Source organism: Pezoporus flaviventris, unplaced genomic scaffold (genome assembly GCF_033815535.1).
Source record: "Pezoporus flaviventris isolate CSIRO_AGI_PZ_B2104156 unplaced genomic scaffold, CSIRO_AGI_Pfla_v1 ptg000031l, whole genome shotgun sequence".
NCBI lineage: Eukaryota > Metazoa > Chordata > Aves > Psittaciformes > Psittacidae > Pezoporus > Pezoporus flaviventris.
Window position 1 is genome coordinate 30,849,577 of NW_026892579.1, and position 22,858 is coordinate 30,872,434.

Here is a 22,858-nt window from a genome sequence, read left to right on the forward strand (position 1 = left end):
GAAGAAGGAATAAGCTATGTTATGAAGGCCTCACTACTGCTCACTTGCCAGGAAAGTTTTCTCTGCCTACAGGGAAATACAGGGAAACAGATGTGAGGAAAACCTGATTCTGCTTTACCGTTACTTACAGCAAACCCAACATTGAGTGGCTGGAAATGTAATTAATAAGTTAAACATCCTGAGGATAATATTGCAATGCATGTCTCTTCAAGCACATCCATTCTCTGCCCAGACCTAATCTGGTTTTAGACAGACAGGACACTCAAAATGCTGGAGCATGCTCAGGTCAGAAGTCTATGAACTCCTGTGAAAGTTTATGACACAGAAGAGCATCCAGAACTGCAGCACCAGCAATGTCTTAGAGAAGGAGCTGTTTTACAAAAGCAGAATCACCATAAGCATTAATATTAACCAGAGGGCTGCATTTTCTTTTCAAGCAGCGTGGAATAAAACAAGAGACTGTTAAGTGTTGGGAGGCAGAAAGTAGTAACAAACACTGTGAGCTTACCAAAGGAAGAAGTACCAGCAGTCTTGGGCTGGTGGCTTCACTGTCGTAAGTAATCATGGGGATAAGTTTCCAAACACAAAAAACAAGCTTCCACTTTGACACACTCTATGCAGCTATGAAAGGGATTGGCATCTTTGCTGGAAGCCACAACACAGGAATTTGATGAAACCAGGATCCCATGACCAATTCTTGGTCAATTCCTATGTGATAAAACTCCTTGCACACCACCTTTGCTCCTATGAAGATCAGGAAGGAATCGCAGTTTGTCTGCCAAGAATATAGCCTTGCATGACTGACAGAAGGGAGTATCAAGATGGGCAAGGTTTTCCTTCCAATACAAACTCTGCCAAAGGCAAAACAAGCTATTGAGCAGGTATCAGCCTTCCCCAGCACAACAATTCTCCATCTCTGGTAGGCTTGGTAATTAAAATCAAGAACAAGCCAAGGAACAGTTCAAGGGAAAGGGCAGGAGTTCAATGATGCTCAGAATAAAATCATCTATGTCTTTGAAAAGGTGGAAAAATTAGTGCAAACAGAAATCTACCTTATTTATAATTTCTTGATTGCTCAGATCCTTTGGTTCCTCTGGAATTGTCACAAGGAACTTAGAGACATCCACAACCTCACAATGAGTTGGAAGTCGTCCAATGGATGGTACAAATGTGAAGGTCAGAGGTTTGGTTCCAGATTCTTCAGAAGTCACCTAAAAATATCATAATTAGTTCAACTTTTTTATCCAAATAAAGAAAATTTTAGTCAGAGTTGAAAGAACATGAATTATCTACTTAACTTACAAACATATTATTAACTATACCAGTCATTGTGGGCTTTTTATTGGGTCACAGTATATTTTTTTAACATGTATATATATATATATCTCTGAGAACGGAGACCTTGGGACCACTGTAGGAGAGGATCAGGTCTGAGATCATCTTAAAAACCTGAATGTGCATAAGTCCATGGGTCCTGATGAAATCCATCCAGAGGTCCTGAAGGAGCTGGCAAATGAAGCTGCTAAGCCACTGGCCATCATATTTGAGAAATCATGGCAGTCAGGTGAAGTTCCCGACTACTGGAAAAACAGAAATATAACCCCCATTTTCAAGAAGAGGAAAATGGATAACCTGGGGAACTACAGACCAGGCAGTCTCACCTCTGTGCCTGGCAAAATCTTGGAGCAGATTCTCCTGAAAGGCACGCTAAGGCACATGAAAAACAACAAGGTGCTTGGTGATGGGGGCTTGAGCACCTCCTGTATGAAAACAGGCTGAGAAAGTTGGGGCTGTTGAGCCTGGAGAAGAGAAGGCTGCATGGAGACCTCACAGCAGCCTTCAGGTATCTGAAGAGGGCCTACAAGGATGCTGGAGAAGGACTCTTCATTAGGGACTACAGCGATAGGACAAGGGGTAACGGGTTCAAACTTAAATAGGGGAAGTTCAGGTTAGATATAAGGAAGTTCTTTACTGTGAGGGCAGTGAGGCACTGGAATGGGTTGCCCAAGGAAGTTGTGAATGCTCCATCCCTGGTAGTGCTCAAGGCCAGTTTGGATGGAGTCTTGGGTAACATGGTTTAGTGTGTGGTGTCCCTGCCCACGGTAGGAGGGGTAGAATTAGATGATCTTAAGGTCCCTTCCAAACCTAATTATTCTATGATTCTATGATATTAAAGCCTTCTTTACCAGACAAAATTGTCTCGATTTTGCCAAACAACATACTATATATATTAGTGGTATGGCACAGCAGACAGGAGAAAATTTGTTCAATAATTTGTTATTCTTTCCATTTTCCATACCAGCATCAGAAAACCATATTCCATTCATTTCAAGGCTGTTTTTATCTTTGTTTAGCTCCACTTTAATAGAACAACAATGTAATTATACCACTGTATCTGGACATATTGCAGCCTCAAGAGTATTTGTTTAACAACTTTAATTGGAAAAACCTCTGCTCTGCAAAAAGAATACAAAACTTGTTTACGTTTTCCAATGCAAATGCAGCTAATTCTGAACAACATCTGGGGTGAATTCTGATTCAAGGAAAGGATCTTATCCTGATTTCTTCAGGTCATTCAGCCACATGCACGATCTAATTGCATGTCTGTCTGCTTATTTCTCTCTCTCCATCTTGCATTCTTGCTAAGACTGTGTGTGTGGAGCCTGAATGCACTGAAAGAAAAGACTAAGAGAAAGCAATTTAACCTAAACATTCAATTTTACCACAGTGCTCCCCCATCTATTCCATCTCCTTCACCGGAGATACTGAACAGGGAAAAAAGTCCCTACCATGGTAAAATCTCTCAGCTGTTTTGCCAGGTATCAGGGAGTAGAACTACAAAGGTCTTGGCAAGGTAAATAGAAGGAGCTACATCCCAGACCACCAAACCTGACATGTTGACATCCTCACTACTTGATGTAAAAAATCCTTCTTTCTGATTCAAAACTGTGGAATGCATAGATTTCCACTCTTTTTTTTTTTTTTTTAATCATCTGATTTAAAGCTTATGGCAGTTAATTGTGTTTTCAATGAACTCTAATATGCAGAGCTTTGAACTGGAATGAATCATACAGAAAAACAGGACTATTTCTTGGTCTCTGGCTTTTGCTTGCTTGTTTAAAGTAAAACAGATTGGAGAACTATGGCTCTCATTATGCTTCTTTGTAATTTGCGTCCATAAGTAAGTAGCAATTACAAAACAGAGTGGAATTATAGAATACATTCACATTATTCTCCTTATATATATCCTTGTGGCTGGAACATTAAAATTATAGACATAGATTTCCAGTTTTTAAAAAAAAAAAACACATATCTAAACAAATATTCATTAATTCCACTGACAGCTGTCTCCTGGAGGGCTTATGCAAAACAGGGACAGGTTATTTCTACAAACACTACCAAGTGCTCTTTTCTCTACAATTTAGAACTCTGGTCTCTCAGGCAAACCCTGAACAAATTTCCGTGTGTCCTCCTCTAATTCTGAAACAATGAGGTGTTTTGATGTCTGCAAGTGGCAGCTGAGTTCCAAAATCACACCTTTCTATTCACAAACTTACATGAGCAGGTTACATTACACTGCAGGCTTGCTACTCAGCTAGAAGCAAGAGGATCTCCTACTTTCCTCACCCTCCACTTCACACAAGTGGCCAAGCACTGGAGTACATGATGCAGGGCCTGAATCAGTAGCAAAAGACTGATTGTTAAATGCTTCATCGCAGGAGGATCCCTGGATGTTATTTTATGTGACTGAGAAACAACATAGCTCTGTCCTTCCCTCAACACCCAAGGTACCTGAATCTGATCATTGCTTTTCATAAAGAAGCATCACAGGTTTTAAATATTAATAGCCAGCACATTAAACACTTATTGCTTGCTCCTGATATAAGTCAGCAGAGTAACGTCAGTACTCAAGGACATGCTCACTAGGAGGCAGTCACCAGTCCCTATAATGCAGCCAGGGATAGAGCCTCCACCCAAGGACCTGCTGCACCCAGAAGTACTCCTGAAGAAGCAGAATTGCCTGAGCACAAGCAGGAGCATCCATCATATTAGCATCAGCGATTTCTGCACAGCTGACATCCATTACAGTCTTACACAGACCCCAGGTCTCCACTGAAATCAGATGGAGATGGCTTTTGCTTTCCTGCACATCTGTAGCTGTGCTTTCATCTTCTATCTCTAATTAGGAAATGCAGCTAGTGACTCTGGCTACCTCAGTCATCTTTACTAACATTTTCTCCCTCTACCTCACCCTCTTCTCGTGCTCTTGTTTGACACTTGACAGCAGCCATTCTATATCAGTGAGTATTCTTTATCAGAGCACAAAATATTCCTTGTAAGAAAGGAGAGAGAAGTGTGTAAATAGCAAGCCCGCACACAGATTTGTGTGAAAATTTCAGTCAAATGTGGTAGCACTGCTAAACTCACCACACTTTATCTGCATATTTATAATGAGTAAATACAAACAAAAGCCAAGTTACGAGGCTCCAGCCCATTGCACTGTAGTGGAAAGATCTTGCAAGCAGCTAATTCTGTACTGTGTCTTACCCTGCACTTCCAATTTTATTGCTTTGGTGAAAAAAAAAAAAAAAAGAATACATGAAGAAAACTTTGCTGTATTTGGCCTAAACACCTTGTGTAAATAACCATCAAAATTGTTTGCAAGATAAAAATAACATTTGAAAACACATATAAAGATGTGCAAGCTAGAATATCTTTTCAGGTGGGAGGTGCCATTAAAGCATGGCACTATTTATATTCCCCTAGTATATTTTATTTTTCCTAGAGCTTAGAAAGTAAAAACTGACAAATAGAATTACTGCATTTCAGAAAGTTTTGAGTTGCCAGATACTGCATGAGGCAGCGTGCAAGAATGACTTCCTCTTAGGCTCACTCATAGCAAGTAAGAATCAGGAACTTCTAGCAAGTAAAACTTGTCATGCAGTCTAGGCTGCATCACAGAAACCTAGGCAACAAGCAAGTATCACAACGCTAGTTCAGAAAATGCAAACGTTTAAAAAATACATAAAAATACTTTGACATTTTAAAACTTAAATATTAATTAGAAAATATTAAGTAGAAAGAACCATTACATACTTTTTTTAAAAAAAGCTACAGAAAGGATTTTTGCATTTTGTTTAATATACTCATGTCATTTACTGTATATCTCTGGCTGATGTTTTTGTCCTTGAAGAACTGAAAGAAATTAACAGGTTGGATTTTCAGCATTTAATTACACCTGCTGATAGCCACTCTGAATATATAGAGGCAAGGATGGTGAGGAATGTGAAGCTTGAGGGCAGTCATGGCTGCAGTGACCATGAAATGGTGGAGTTTGGGATCCTTAGGGTCCAAGCAGGGTGTGTAGCAAGCTCGCTACCCTGGACTTCAGGAGAGCGGACTTTGGCCTCTTCAGGTTTCTGCTTGGTAGAATAACATGGGATAAAGCCCTGGAGAGAAGAGGGACCAAAGAAAGCTGGTTAATACTTAAAGAACCCCTCCTCCAAGCTCAGGAGCAATGTTTCCCAACAAAGTGGAAGGCAGGATAAAAAACAGGAGGCCTGAATGGATGAACAAGCTTTTGGACAAACTCCAACACAAGAAGGAAGCCTACAGAGGGTGGAAGGCAGCCTTCCAGTACCTAAAGGGGGCCTACAACAAAGCTGGAGAGTGACTATTTACAAGGACAGGTAGTGATGTGAATGGAGTGAGACCCCACCTGCAGTACTGCCTTTAGCTCTGGGGCCTCCAGGGAGTGGACCTGTTGCAGTGAGTCCAGAGGAGGCCACAAAGATGCTGTGAGAGCTTGAGCACTTCTGCTGTGGAGACAGGCTGAGAGATGGGCTTGTTCAGCCTGGAGAAGAAAAGGATCTGGGAAGACCTTAGAACAGCATTTCAGTACTTACAGGAAAGCTGGAGAGGGGCTTTTTACAAGGACACATAGGGACAGGATAAGGGGGAGTTGCTTTAACCTGACAGAGGGAACATTTAGATTAGATTTTAGGAAGAAGTTGTTTACTGTGAGTGTGGTGGGGCACTGCACGGGTTTCCCAAAGAAGCTGTGGCCGCCCCAATCCTGGCACTGTTCAAGGCCAGGCTGGATGGGGCTTGGAGCAACCTGATCTAAGGAAAGGTGTCTCTACCTATGGCAGGAGGGTTGGAATTAGATGATCTTTAAAGTCCCTTCCAACCCAAACCATTCTGTGATTCTGTGATAGGATACATAGCCTTCAAATTCAAACAAATGTAAACATGAAAATTTCTTGCAGGTTATCCTCTTTTCCCCATAACCAGCAGGAACGGTTAAAAGTTCAACGCCGTACATTCCCTGCTGCTGTAATTTACTTGAATCAATAGAGTTACAGTGGCAGAAAAATGCCATATGCTACATCTACTCAAGTTGATACTGATAAATTCTGATTAATATTATATAATCAACTTTATGCACAATGAAATAATTGATTGTTTTTAATTGTATCCTTTCATGTTACTTAGTTCTTTGAAGAATATAAATTACAGAGTTTAATATAAATAACCTTTGAATATCCACTGGGGTCTATAAACTGCTGCATACACATTGCTGAATAGCTTCAAAAACTTATTCTACATAGCTTCCATGACTTCCTGTACCATCAACTTACAAACAGGTTTGTTGCATAATTAATACCATCTGTTTACAACTGCCCCAGGGATAGTAACTTAAATTATATTAATTATTGCTTTCATTACCACAGCTTCTACAGCCTTTACTTGTAGAGCACATTTTTATTGTCTTAGCTACCTTATGAAGGCAAATGAACCTTCCATTTAATCTCTTGCATGTTCTATATACATTCAGCATACTGCCTATTTTGTAATTTAAATTGAGGTTCCATTGTCAGTGATTGCTTCCCAGGATTTCCTTCTGGAATACAGATTGCTAAAGTGAAATTGAATATGCTGGTTCACATTACCACTTCTTCCACTGATTTGCTAATGTAAGTCATTTCACTAACAAGAAGACACCCTGAGAAAACCTCACTCTTGCAATACCAAGTACTTCCTTTTGAGGCTGTTTATTTATTTGTTTAAAGGATAGATAAAGGAAATATATGCATAAATAATAGCAAAATAATAAGCATGTGCATCTTGATATAGAAACATGTTGACTGAAGCACTGTTTTGGTCAGAGTACAAATTCACATGCTCACAATTCCTGTGTGCTAAATATAACTCTAACACACAGAGAGAGCTAACAGCTCACAAAGTGAGAATAGCTAACACCACTCACCCAGTCAGGGAGAGGGGACATCCGAAAATATGGCTTGGGTTGTGTAACCTTTCCTTAAACTCCTTTCCTGTGCTCAGACTAAAGTCAAAGCACACAGAGACATTATCTCCTCCTTGAGACAAATACTAGTCTACTACAGAACAAAGTATCAGTTGAGATGTAAGAATCTTCAGCATGTCTTCATATCCTGATTTATAGCTATCACAGTAACCTAATATGGATTAGCTGATTATTGTGTAATATGAGCTCTGGCTTATCTAAAACCTTTTACAAAGAGCAGCAGATGATCTGAACACCAACTTTGTGAAATTTCAGGGGAAAAAGCTAAATCCAATCCAAAAGTCCAGGATGAAATTACAGCCCAGATGAATTTTGTGCCAAAATTCCCACTGACAGCTGTGGTCCAGGAACTTCCCCAAGCCCTGTGATGTGCCCCTTGTATCACCTTCAGCAGATCATTTTTCCTTCTTTCAGTACATCAGCACACACTAAAATGCACACACAGACAAGTAATTTTTGAAACTTAATGTGTAAAGCACTAAAAAGAGCAAATGAATGATAGTATAAATTGTAATCTGCTATTTAAAACGCAAAAGCTCATTCAGCTGAAGTGCTTCCTTTCAGTAACAATTTTAATTAGCTCTTTAGCCCAGCAGACTTTATACAGCTGTAATTGCTTTTTCATACTGGTCTACATATATGCAGCTAAGCATGGTGAAAAGTAAGTAAAGATAACCTTTAATTTTCTCCTTTGCAAAGAGGGAGTAAAATACTTTGCCTGTTATGTTTAATTGATTTAATTAAAGCATTTTGACTAAATTATCGTAAAACATTAGACACCAAGGATGACTGGGGTGACCCACACCAGACTGCCTCCAGCCATTTCCTCAGCAGGTAATCACCATTTCCTTCTGTCTGCCTGCATTCATTTTACTGCATGGATCAATCAGAAATTATTCAAAAATATTGCTGTTGATTTTGCACAGGACTTTTTGTAGTATGGCCAGGCTTGTCATCTGGTCTTGCACAGAAGGAAGTCAAGGAAGGGCAGAAGTAGACTGAAAAGTTTGAAGGTTGATTGCAAAATAAAATTAAAGAAAACAAATAAATGTTGCTGTCGTGCATGCACACGGACCACTTATGATATACATTAGCAGTCAGAAGGCTCCCTGGGAAATGGGAGACTTCACACCAAGCCCAGTGCCTGTAGATACATAAAAATTTCTGCACCTAAACTCAAGTCCTTACAGGGTCATAGGATTTATGAGATCGTATGTAGAGTACGCATACTAGTGCATACACAGAGACATTCACACACTCTGATGTGCATCATATATGCTTATACAATGTCATGCTACTTCCACTCAACAAAAGGGCTGCAGACTGCTTAGTCACATAACAGCAGCAAGGCACTATAGATCCCAGTTTGCCAGTCCTTTTTTGAAAAACTCTATCTCAATTACTCAGTGAGAAACTGAAAGTTAACTTTATTTTTTTTCCTATAAAAGTTTATTGCAATTTCAGTGCTGAGAGTTTCCAGAGTGCTCCTGTCATTCTCACAGCAGTCTGGGAACACAGTTTCATTAATGTGGATAACATAGCTCTCCTCATGTTCTTTTCCGGAAAGCTGCATCTATGAGTAAGCAGGTGGGAGTTTCAAATCAAGCACTGGGAATAGAAATAAATCCCTACTTTCATCTGTCAGAGCTGAGAGATCAGTCTTGTGGGATGATGCTAGCAAGGAACTCCAGTTTAACAGTAACATGCACCAGCCATTTGCCCTTTGGTTTCTCAAGATGCCTGAATGGCTGAGGGCCTGAGGGATTTCAGGCAGACCAGCTCCCTCCTCATGTATACAAGGCTGACATGCAGTGAGGTTTTGCCACCACACCACTGAGCACTGCCAGTCCTGCCCTCACCACTACAGGAAGATCAAGGTCAGGTGGTTCTGCTACCACAGATGAGTGCCTTCACCTTTCAGAGATGCATCATAAATCAAATTTGGTAACAACCTGGTGATATTGTTGCAAGCAACGTATTTTTGCAGGAGGCGGTACCCAGCATCACATCTGTGTCTATACATATCCCTGCATGTGACATCTAATGGACCATTATTTTTGTACAGTGAAATAACTAGTGAGTTACTCCAGAAAAAGGATATATATATTCTAATAGAATACATGTCATGTTATCAAGAAACTACATCTTGAAGGCTTTTGAAGAAAACCAGGGTATTTTAACAGATGCCTCCAAAAGTACAAGCACAAGATAATAGCAGAAGCCTGGAAACTGCAAATATAGGATAGGAGCCCTAGGACTACAAGCAAAAATTATCAATAATCAGTTATTATTCACTACACGAATGCAGCCCTGTGTGCTGCTATTAAGGATAATAGAGGAAGTAAAAAAACAGTACCCAGCATGTGTAAAACATAACAAACATAGAATTTCTATACCACATAGAATTTGTTGGCCAATAAAAAAAAATGTAAGTGAACTGTTAGCAAACACAGAAAAATAACTTCAAGTGGGCTAGCAGTGAAGGGGAAGTGAGCCTCACCATCAACGTCATACACCTCCTTGCAAACAAGAAGAGGTGCTGGCAGCTCCCATAACAATGCAAATGAAAAAAGAGGTGATAAAAATAAGAAAGTTTGTCTAGGTCAGTTTTAATTGTGTAATTATTGAGAATGAGCTGCAATAATAATCCTCACACTTAAAGTGTAGCTGGACTAGTAATCATCATATAAGCCACCTGTTATGTGAATTTGTGTGCGTTTGTGTGAGCAGTGCAATGAGGAGATGCTAAGAGAAAACAGTAGATTGAAGGCAGGGTAAGTATGAGAGGTAACACATGAAAGTCTTTTCTAAACTGATAAACTCAGGAGATTAGTGGTCCATCTGAACACACAGGAAATGATGAATTCAGAATATGAGGAGTCAGCCCAATCTGCCCGAGATCACCAGGACACACTGGAAACATCAGTGAACAAGTTGAACCCCATCCAAGAATGCAGTAGCTGCTCTACATAGACCATACGGGATTGTACACACAAACAAAGTAACAAGAGGCTCCCAAATTAAGTTCATGACAACTCAACCTAGAAGCCAAAGGCACAGCAGTAGGTCCCTCTGCTTCTGCACAAAGGGTTGCCCTCCCAGCTGTGGCTCCAGCTGGGTAGCTGTGAGTTAGTGCATGAGATTAGAAGAGACCTGCATGAGTAACTAAAGGCACTGTGTGAATAGTTATCCACTGTTAATAAAACCAGCCTCATTCTATCAATGGCAATAAAAAGTGTTCTGATGAACACTGGTTGTGATGACTGACTCCTCTAACTCAACAATTTGTCAGAAAAAAAAAGGAATTAACAATAAATAATAATTATATATAATTAATAATAAATATTAGACTGCTAACACTTTAATTAAATTAACTACAAATTTTTGCATCTCTCCCTGTGTCTTTTTAGTACGCTTGAGCCGCACAAGTTATCTGGTCTTTCACCACACCCTTCAGGCTTGTCAGTGATTTGGATGCAGAGGCCAAAATTGAGCATTTCCCACTTGTGCAACTTCTCTGCTCATTTTTGAAGAACTGTCTTCCTGATTTGTTTACACACAACTGAAGGAGGACTAGTACAGCCTCACATTAGCAGCTGAGTTATGCTTTAAAGAGCTCCAGGTTAACAGCTGTATGTGAAACCTTTCATGGACTCTTCTGAGGATATGCTGGATTTAGGGCTGTCAGTGCTGTGCTCAAACCTGTTGTTACCAACAGCACTTTAGCAGTATTTTGCCTATAGGGCAGCACTGACAGTCTCTCTGTGTTTCCCCAGGTGTAACTCTATCCAAAACACTCCAACAGAGTGTGAACACCCCTATCATCCAAGACAGACAGCAAGAAATGAACAACCATGATCCTTTATACCATGGTCACCTAGTTTTGTAGCAAGCACTCTAAAAAAATTTCTCCTCAAACCTGAAAGACCACAGGTTCAGGCTCAAATTCATTCTCACTTCAAACACTTCCATTAAAGTGTTGGAAGCAAAGAAAACCTCCAATTTCCCTCTTTTGTGTGTTCTCAGCTAAACAATGTTATAAGTACATTTATTTTTATATATATTCTTTTTTCAGGTTAGTTTTTTAAAATATTTTCATTTTTGAACATTGTAAAAGGTAAAGCGGTTTTGAGTGTTAAAACCTTTTGGCTGAGTTTGGTTTAATTGGACAGTAACTTTTCATTTAAAAATAATTGATCTAACAGGGCAAAGAAAACACTTATGTGATGTGCTCTTGGCATCACAGCTCCTGTTAAGTTGCCTCCTGTGTTTGGACTCTCCTATTATTATTATTATAAAAACTTCTGGTTTTATTTCTTTTAAATCTCTGAAATACAACATTTTCAATAGATATACCCACTCCCAAACTGCTGCATCTTCTGTCTGGGCTAAGGAGCTGTTTTTGGAGCAGGTACGCAAAGGATATAAAGAAACAAATAAAGATGTACAGACTAAATTTTCAAAGGCACTGCATCTGGCACCCACATATCAATGACAGATAATACCACATCTTTCATGCTTATCTCACCAGCTGATCTTGACATACTCTCAAATATGATCTTCAAATTCCAAAAAGCCATCCAGCATCTGGATTTATCAAATTTTTTTTATCAGTTGGAAAAAGGTATTTAAAAAAAAAAAACAAAAAAAAGGACGCTTTCATAGATTTCATGAAGAGGAAATTAAAATGTTAGTCTTTATCCACTCTTACATGACCAGACTGAGGACTTCTAGTTTATCTGCTGTCATTTTTTCTGCTGCCATTCCAACAGATAGCAGTGAAAGTCTCATAAAACCAGATAGCCCAGATTCCTCAGCTCCTTGCCATAAGGAACAGAGTTCTTATTGATGTCATTAAGGATACACAGTATTTTGGAAATGTCAGATGCTAAATTTCAGCTTTTTTAACTAATTACAAGATGAGGCTGTTGGTATTTTAATCATTAAAAAATGGATTCTTTCATCCAATATAATCAGCAGTAAGCTTCCCATTAGAAGCCACACCACCCTTTAGAGCCTTCTGCCAAGGGATTTAGTGAGTAATCAATATGAACTCATCTATAAGCATTCTTACCTGTTCTCTGCTAATAAAACTCAGTGGGCTGATAATTCAGATGCCTCTTTCCCCAGGCTGCTGTCTGTAGCATGCACAGCACAGTGCGGGATATATAAAAATGAACATAAAAAAGCACTGAAGAAATTTATGTGATAAAACCAAGGAAGAGGTCATATTTTCCCCTTCTCAGCAAGGATTTTCAGAGGTCCTTTTAATGGGTTATTTCTGAGTGGGTCTGTGTGGGCTCAGAAGAATGCTAGCTACAAGGAGTAATTATTCTGGTGCTCAGCTACTAACAAACGAAAAGGTAAAGCTGAATGGCTGTTGGCTTCTTCCACACATTCACAAGAGGGCAGGATGATAAACTTGAGATATAGTTTTCTTCTCCATGCTAATCATTAAAAAGCAGCTGCCTTTAAACTTTCAACTTGACCTTTCTCAGTTGTAAAGAATACTGCATGTTTAACAGCACCAGGATCACCTTCCTACAATTTCATCTATTTGGAGAAACAACTACACTTGTTCCAATTAAGTAAATTTATTTTTTCCAAGAAAAGCGTTTGTGTGAAGAATTGTCATTTTACAAACTTGACTTTGTCTCATAAAAAAAAAAAACAAAACATATTGAGTTTTGCACTCTGGAATAATCATTCAGCTAAATAGAGTCATGTACCATTCCTCAGATATTTTAGAGTGTAGGAGAAAGAATAGGAGAACTGTAGAACAGTGGACTGCACATTTTGTACCAAGAACAAGCATAATTTCTTTAGCCAACAAATCTGGGCAGCCTGAAAACTGATTTCTATACTGCGCCTCAGGCTTCCTGTGCAGCACTGAGTAAATGCCTATAACCTTGTCTATACTAAAATATTCTGACAGTCCACGTGTACTTCTATCAAAGCTCTATATCCTACATCCACATGACGTTGTCTGACTAGTTGGGGTGAAATTAGCATGTATAGTTAGCATGTTAGGACATGCTAATTTAGGACAACTCTCACCTCACCAGTTTCTGTACCTAGAGGTGACATACAGTATCTATCCAAGCTCCAATATGAGTCCAGCCAAACAGCTCTTCATATCTGGGGCTATCCCATTCAGACAGTAATTTTTACATAAGTCAAGTTCTGGTTTTGCCCTGCAAGTCTTATTCCTGACAGAACAGAAATATAAATGACGCTGTTTCCTTTCAAAATCATGTCTTCCTTCTTTCTAGCCTTATGCTCTTGGTCTTGTATTTCAGGGTCACTTGACGCACCTAGAGACCAGTGATTCTTTCCTTTGTGTTTTTGTGTTGTTCTTAGCAATCTCTCACCACCTAGATTTCTCTTGTCATTCTCTCCATTTCCAGTTTGCAATCTACCTTTGAGTTATGGTAGAGTTTACATCTGACTTGTAGATAAGTGAGAAAACACAGTGATTTTAGGTTTGGCTTCATGACAAAATGTGCTACTAATATCAGACTTCTAAAGAAGGGCCTTTCAAATTCAAGCAACCTTCTGTCGATGTTATAAAGAATACTTTAGACTTTCAGCTGGAAATGTGTAAATAACACTATAGACACTATGAACTAAAAGGATCACAGTATTATAAAAAGGGCTTAAGTTTAACAAAGATCTGCACAGTCATTTACTTTAGACTAAAGAAGCAATTGAGTTTTTTGTCGGAACTTTATTTTCAGGGATTTTATAAACATTTTTATCACCTTAAAATATTTCAAATATTATTTCAAAACCCATATCTAAGCCCAGATTTGTTGGCTTAAAATATTTCAAAGTCCATATTTCCTGTAATACCCAAAAAAAACCTCAGTATCAAGGTTGATCCTGACAGTAATTCCATATAGATCCTGAAACTACCTTCATCACCAGGGAGAACCGCTTACCCTTAAACTCTGCATTAAGTTAGAAAACTAACATATGCCACATTGGAATATATTCTTTCCTCCTCTCCCACGGTTTAACATTTTGATTATGGTAAGTGTTGTGTACTCTCTTCTTCAAACTATAAGGTTAGATTCCAAAATTCTGTAGCCTTTCAAAGCGGCTTTTGTTCCTTTTGCCTTTGTAGCAGATGACTTTGCAGTCTTCTAAGAGCAGAACTGCCAGATTCACAGAGAATGTTGCTCGCTTACTGCAGTGTTATAAAATGTCTGGATGAAGGACAATACTGAGAGACCTAGAAGACATGCTGATTTTTTTTTATGACTTTGGACCATTTTTTGTTGAGAGTTACCTGAAATAATTCAAATTTTACCTGAGAACTGAATTAAAAACGATGCAATTTTTGAACTTGGTCTTAGCTTTGAAAAGGGAGAAAAAAATATATCTTGGATGTCAGTTGAACATTATTTCCGTCATTACTAATAACAGAGCAGTACCATTTACCATCATCATCCCAATTATAACAATGTGCATTATTTCATAAAAAGACTCAACTCCGAGTTAAAGTGAACATCAAAACTCTGAAAAATAATATTATATATATGTACAATTTGCTACCAACAGAGATTGGTATTGTTCATCCATATCCTGAAAAACATGTTTCCGATGGAAATTAATATTACAATTCACATTATATAAATTATAAGGTTAATACAAAATTTAAAAAACTTTAAGTGTTTCAGTGATTACTTTGTTGTTTTGAGATATTAGTCAAAGTTTTAATTTCCAAGAGCAGGGATCATTAGACCAGACATCAAATGTGAATCTTTCATTTAAATTCAACAGGAAAGACCCTATAACTCATAATACTTTTTCACCCAATGTTTTGGCAAGTTAGAAGATTTATAGATAATAAACAGAAATGGACTTAATAAAACTCCTTCTTATGTTTCAGCAAATAACTCTCCTTAGAATTCTATATCCCAGAGATTATCTAAGTCTTGTGAACAATATTAAGAAATCACAAGCATTTTTATAAAGCTCTCACATCTGTATGCACAAGGCACCATGTAATCTGAAAGTGTTATAATCAACATCTAATGAACAGCTTCACAGGTTTACATAATACAAAAGCATATCTAGTCTCAAAGTAAAAAAAAAACCTGAAAACTCTAAAACTGTAAGCAATGTATTAAGAATATCTTAACACCAATGTACTGGCAAATCCAATTTAACTGTATTTATGAATGCTCCTCATTAAAGCTTCAGGTTATTTTAAAATTGTATTTCAGCATTATTTATGTCAGATTCTGTCTTTCTCATGGTGTTAGATTTTATATTCCTACTGACTATGATTGTTTCTTCGGGGGAAAAAAAAAGAAAAAAGGGATTAGAAGCTCAGTCTGGCCAACACTATCCAGCTGAGGTTCTGATTACAGCAGGTCAACAGAAGAGCTCAGGCACTTCAGAAAAGCACAGGGCAGATGTGCCCACAGGATTAGTCCTCTTCTCTGAAACACCCGTTCCCTGACTTTTAAAGAAACTGTAATAAAAGCCATGCATTTTACCAAAAATAGTAGCTACCTCATGCAGTTCATGTCTTACAGTTCCAGTCTTTAATTTTGCATCTGCACATGTCTTACAGTTCTAGTCTTTGATTTTGCATCTGCCCTGCCTATTAGGTCTTGTTTGTTAACCAGCCAGAAATTGGCACATATAAAAGAGTTTGAAAGTTAAGGAAATGAAACAAGTTATTTTTGGAAGTGACACAAAAGCCCTCTTGTACCAAGTACTTATTTTTTCCTCTGCTTCCCAGAAAAGATCCTTGTGGGACATTACCAAATATACTAGTAGATGGTAAAATTTAATTAAATTAAAAGGTTGTGTTTAATTTCAGTAGAAGTCAAATGCTGTGTTTGTTGCATGTTGTATTGCCTCAGCTGACTCTATTGCCAGTATACATAGGAAATCTCATCTCCTTTGCAGCTCTGAAATGGACAAGGAATTTTTCTTCTAAGTATTTTCTTCCACATAAAAAAGTCAACTTGCTCTAACAAAATCTCTCAACAGATCATATTTGCTTTTAGTCACTTTTCATCTGGAAGGTTCCTTGAATCCAGGATGGAGTGACTAGTAGAAACACCAGCATGCAGAGACAGAACTGCTTTTGAATACGCCTCTCTTTGAAGGACAAGATGGAAACTTACCCCAAGTTTCCTACAGCACTGATGAATGCCCCAGCTACCAGGCTATTTTCAGATGTCTCTTTCTCAGATGTGCTTTTCAGCATAAGCTTTGAAAGATGCTATCCTCCATTAGCATCAAGAAACAAACTTTCCTTCAGATAAAGTATTTTCCTAGCAAGGAATGTCAAACCCAGGGATTGAACATTATAACAGTGATAGGACCTACGGTCAGGGAAGAAATCAGCACAAAAGTCCTGAAGATAAGGCCTTGGGTGAAGGATTTAAGAGGCAAGCAAGGAGCTTTAGGCAACTTCAAGGGAGCACTTTGTTCTGCATCACTCTCTGGCACCTGCCTTTGGCCATCGAGCAGCCAAGACCCACTGAAGCACGTGAAGCTCACAAAAAAAGCCAGAAGGCTGCAGATAAAGGGTCTGGATTGAGGGGTTGTCATTAGCCTTTATTATTCTTCCAAAACAATGCATTTGAGGTCACAGATAGATTTGAAGTTATTGGCAGACATTTTTGTTTGGCTTCTTACTATCAATAAATAAACACAAACTTTAAGACTGCACTGGCCCACAGCTGGTTTTGGCAGAATTAAAAAAAAAAAAAAGGCTTACACAGAGGATTTCTGCCACAAAACCAAAATCAGGTCTGCTTCAGAGCTCCTTGTATGCTACACGGGGCACAAACTATTTCTTTTTCATTACACTGTCCCTCTGGTTTACTGGAACCTCAAACATTCATTACAGCAGTCAGGATTTTGAGGCTTTTGGCATGCTTTCTGTAGAAAGCGTGTGTCTGTGCGCGTGTGTGTTTTAAAACGAAAGACAAGAGAATACTGAGTGGGTGAAGGTGAAGAGTCAAGAATTTGGGATTTGTTTTTGCAGTCTATTGCCTATGTCAGTGGGCTATATAGTTGTCCTATTAAAATAAATCAGGCCTTACTCATACAAAATTCTATAGCTTTTAATGGCTACCTGGGAAAAAAATACAGATTTTGAGCTATTTTTAATGAAGTTTTAGAGATGACATAAAATTAACAACAAAAAATCCATGCTGTGATACATTTGCACCTGCCTACTTTAAAATATACCTCATTCCATGAAGACTAATTAAAGGCACAGTCCAGCAAGAATTATGCTGCATCACATCAAAAGATCAAATTCTAAATGATCAGATTGTTTCAGCACCCATAATTATCTAAGTGGCACACTTCAGAAGCTGTTTTTCTCATCCAAACTCAGCTTATCTCTCTTGGAGCATGTGCACATGATTGTGAGTCTATTTTAAAAGGTTATTATCTGGCAGTGGAGGTATAGATAGGGAACCAACCATCTATAGGCTGCTGGACATCTGCAACTGCAAAATAAAACAAATGACCATGAAGAAAACATGTTTATTTAAATATCCTACCATTACTTTTTCCCCTGGGCAGCGTGAGAATGTGTCTCCACTAACATGGGATAGCTTGTTTGAATCAAACAATTCAAGCCATGTTAATCGAACAATTGCAACCATGTAACCTCTCATGTCTGATAAAACAAACCTGAAACTTTACAGAAAACTCCTTGGCAGGATTTTTTTTAGTCAGAAGTATTGAATTATCCATCACTTCTCATATATTTAGCTCTTTCTTAATTGTTTGTCACCACATTAAAACAACCAGCATGCAAATACACACTTAGAAGGTATATTCTGGGTAAGAATTTTTATACACTGTACCCCTCATAGCAACTGATGGGCAAGATAAACCTTCTAATAAGGCTTCATATTTCTTCTCTTTTCAGACTGAGTTCACACTTTTGTAGCACCCACACAATGTCTACTAAGTTATCAAACACTACCTGTAAGCCTAACGAATGCTGACTCCATGCATAGACTTTCTTTTTCTTTATGAAATAACAATCTGATTATTGAAAAATGAAATATAAAAATGAAGATAGAATAAAAGAACAATATTTTTAGGGAATATGCAAAGAATGCATTTAACTCACATAGCAGCAAAAGGGGTTGTACAAAAAATGTTAGTCTTCTGTTAGTTCTTGCCATCATATGCAAAAATGTTCAAACACACAATGAAATTCTGTTCAGAATGAAGAATATTTCAAGAGCCATTAAAAGGTTCCTAAAATTATTGGAATAAAATTGAATCATACAAGGAAAAAAAAAAAGCCCATAATAAGAACATACAGAAACAAAAAAATATTAAAATCTAAGCACTAGCTGATCATCAAGACATGGGAATCAAAAGGACAGTTTAGTTTCCCCACTCTGGCTCAATGAATATTTAATTAAACAACATGAAAGAATTTCATTTGGAGAAACCTGCTCACATGCCTTGTGCCTAATGATAAGACACTGGAATTCTCCTGCAAATTAGGGTTTCTGAGTTCTCTTCCTGTGCTTGCCCCTTTCTCACACATTTCTCTAGGTATGTTACCAGCCACAGCCTGAGACAAGACGCTGTACAAAACAAGACTCTGGTTGATCCAGCTCGGCCACTTTTATAGTCTTATTCTCGTAAGAAACTGATATCTAGTTTAGAGGCCTAAATTTGGAATGAGTCACAGCTGAGAATGCCGAACAAGGCAAGCGGCTTCCCTGTGGTGCAATGTCAGATACTCACCGCTTTCAAGGGCCAGGGTTTAGGCTTGTTTCTGCCTTTTCCTGACGGCTGCCTGAGGCAGCTCCCTGTCATGACTTGAGGTGATACTACAGATAGATCAGTGACCCCTTCTTAAGTTCCTGAGCTCAAACCTGCTGACCTGCTGGCTCAGCAGCTATGCAAAGCTCAAGCTAATTGTGTAGACGGTCATTTCATTTAATAAGTACAGTACAGCTCTGTACTCATTTTCCACAATGAAAGGGTTCCCATCCAGATGGCGGGAGGCACTTAAATCCTTTCCTTTAAACATGGCCCCAGAAGCTGAAGAGGGAGCATGCATGCAGCACAGCCTGGAGATTGCAAGAGACCCCAAAGCACCCAAAGGTTAAAGCTGCATAGGCAATGCTGGACTAAGAGCCATTGAGATTCCACCCCAAAAGACTCACACGTATAAAGGAAACCCCACCCTTACTTCATTCTTCCATAGTACCCACATGGTGAATATGAAATAAAAATCTATGGACAAATGAATTCCAGTGACATCTAGAGTCATCACAGAATTGTGCAAGTTAAATCCTCACAGCTCAGATTTCCACCATCCATTCAGAGTCTGTGCCAGTTATATAAGTAATACCACAATTGCATTTTCAATAGAAAATGTGTATGTTTCCAGACATTTAATTTTGAATGAAACATCCAAAATGGGTTTGTACTCTTTGAAAGAGGAAAAAGCCTTGAATGACATTGAATCTGTTCACAACATCATGAATTGTTGGCAATGAAATTAATTGTATGACAGCCTCTCATAAGAAAATGTTACCTATAATCATTTCATATCCAAACCAATAAATGCTACCTCTATCAGTAAGGGATATGAGGAGGGAGATAGAAGGAGATAGGATAGATAGAGGGAGATACTAAGGGCAATGCTAACAACTGAAGCAATATATAATAACCATATTTATATCAAGGAGTGTGTCATGAAGAAGTCAATGTGATATGTATATTAATACATGCCAAATTTATTATAACATCAAATCAGAGTCCTAGGTCAATGTTTTGTGCAGTTGCTGATAAAAGTGACACTGGTAACAGCAGTATCACTTATCAAGATGTATTAATGTCAGCTCACTTCTCTCACTGCCAGCAGCTAAAATGTATAGTGATAGTGCACTACATACGCTACCCACCTCTCTCTGACAAGATCAACCTAACATGTCAAATCTTTCTAGAAAACACTAATCAACACACTCTGCTACAGTAAACTGAGATACCAAGGCTATCTAACTTAAGAAGCTGATGAATAAATAATAAACCTCCAAGCATTACAAGCAAACTGATTCCTCCAATTGTAGATATTTTAAAGACTGACAATGACTGCAGTTGGACATCATATTTACCAAAAACATCGTATTTATCAAATCATATTTCTTTTAGCAAAATACCTTCACAGTAGTACATATAGCACCTATTAATACAATAATGGCAGTGTAGTAGATACATTTTATAATCTATACAAGACCTTGAAATCATTTTACAGACTTACTCCCAGTGAAGATTTTGTAAGACATACATAAACACAGCAGAAATATACAAGAGATATGTTGCATTTGTCATTGTCAATAAACCATCATTCTAGCCTAACTAGTGTTTTCCTGCTGTAACAGCCTTCATAAAATAAAAATATCCCTTAAAAAAATCATATGAATGACAGCAGTTTTTTCTGTGCCCAAGTAACACCTTCGGGAAAGACTAGTGCCTAAATCTCCAATTTGGAAGTAGTCCTTGGTATCTCACCCCTATTTAAACAAACTCCAGTGAACGTTGCCTACAGTGGTGGTAGCTCACATCACAGTCACTAACCAGCATGTCCATATGTCTCTATCGGATTGAAGGGTGCTGATGTAGCAGTGCATCTGCCCAGATCAGTGAATGAGTTTTGAGGTGGGAAGAGGTGGAAATGTTGGGACCAGAGATGCCTCTGAGATTTTCACTATTGATTTCAGTGAAGAAAGAACATGTCCTCAAGTTTTATCCAAAGTACTTTGACTAAAATATTTATAGAAAGTCAAATGAAGATCTCTTGTTCTGGCTTTATCTAATGAGAAAACAAAGCACAAGGTGGACTTGGTTTGTGTTCTGTCGTATGATTTCTCTGTACTTACATACTTATTTTCCTTTAACTGTGAAATTACTGTAGTGGGATCAACTAGTGGAAACCTAGTCAAATCCTTGGCAAAATCCTCCCAAATCATGAGACAGATTACACTGTTAACAAGGCTGAACATTATCACTGTGAGACATTCTGAATTTAATGCAAAATATGCATTATAACATACTCTTTACATGAGCCCCCAGAGCAACAACCTTTTTTGCATTATTATTTTTTGCATGAGTATAGATATCCTTAAGTAAGGCACATGACAGGTACTCAAAGTTTGAAGAATCACTGATAAAGGTGTTAACAATATTATTACTTTAAGAAGTTGATGCTTTAAAGAGTTTAGATGCAGTCAACTTGCATGTCTTGTGGTGACTGGAAATGCACCATAAATATTATAGATGGTCAGAAGTAGTGTATTAATTTGTCAGTTTCTAAAATGGCAGTAATTAGCAAAAGGTTAATCTCCATCAGTCAATTGCAACTTTAATAAAATACACCGAGAGCCTTTGAGCTTATGGTATGCAATACTGCAAAAGCAATTGTACTTCTCTGCCTGCTTTGGAAGTGAAGTTTTTTGATGACAGCCAGCCAAGTTCATTCCTAGTGATACAGAACACCAGGAAGCAGAGACAGGACACCTGACCCAAACTGACCAAAGAGGTATTCCATACCACAGCACGTCATGCCCAGGATGTAATGGGGAGTTACCCGGAAGGGCTGGGACTGCAGGGTTGGAGGAGGTATCGGTCAGTGCTTGGTTGGACTGAGGGGGGCAAGTTATCAGTCAGCTGGTGGTGAGGTGTTGTATTCTCTTCCCTTGTTATTTCCTTTATCATTATTGTCATTGGTGGTAGCAGCAGTGATTTGTGTTATACCTTAGTTACTAAACTGTTCTTATCTCAACCTATGGGAGTTGCATTCTTTCGATACTCCTCTCCGTCCCTCCGGGAGTAGGGCAAGGGAAAGAAGGGGGGAGAGTGAGTGAACGAGTTGCCTGACTGGGTTTAAACCACAACAAGTATAAAGGCAATAGCTGCAGGGATCTGTTTATCCGTTATCTTCAAACAGAATCAATTTCATGTTTATATATATGTAAATATGTGTAAATATTATTGCACCTTCTTGAACCTTAATTCTCTAAAAGCATTTCCAGAAAACATACTTGATCTATGCAGTAAGTACTGTAATGAAAAAACTTTAAAATAAACCAAATAGCCTCAAACCTGACAAACGGCATGACACTGAGAAAAGGAAATGCTAATGACACTGTACTCTTTGACACAGTCCCCATGATTTGTACGTAAATCCTAAACTATACATCAACACAGGAAGAAAGTAGTAAATGTTTTTCTAACCACAGCTGTTTAAGATTGTATAGGATACTGCAAACCCCTTTTTATTTCTTTAAAACTGTCTAGATATATTGTCAGCAGTAAACAAAAATAAATACATTGATAAACAAAATCTGACACTACTTTTCCTAGGAGAAAGCATTAAATTAGAAATAGGGCAAAGTTTATGAAGAGCTAAAAATGTGCAGGTAGACAGAATGATTCTTATGGCTTCAGGAAGGCATAAAAATCTGAGGAGGAATTCATGACAGAGGTAAAACTCATCTGAGGGAAGATGAA

General features: G+C 38.3%; 1 protein-coding gene across 8 annotated transcripts in view; it reads right to left on the reverse strand.

Annotated features, from left to right (window-relative positions):
- MLIP (muscular LMNA interacting protein) overlaps positions 1 to 22,858 on the reverse strand; it is a 111,490-nt gene that overhangs the window by 62,493 nt on the left and 26,139 nt on the right. For all 8 annotated transcript variants that reach the window (XM_061460609.1, XM_061460608.1, XM_061460607.1 and 5 more), the window contains exon 2: positions 1,053 to 1,211. In XM_061460609.1, the coding sequence (XP_061316593.1) occupies positions 1,053 to 1,211 (159 nt within the window). The remainder of the gene's footprint in view (positions 1 to 1,052; positions 1,212 to 22,858) is intronic.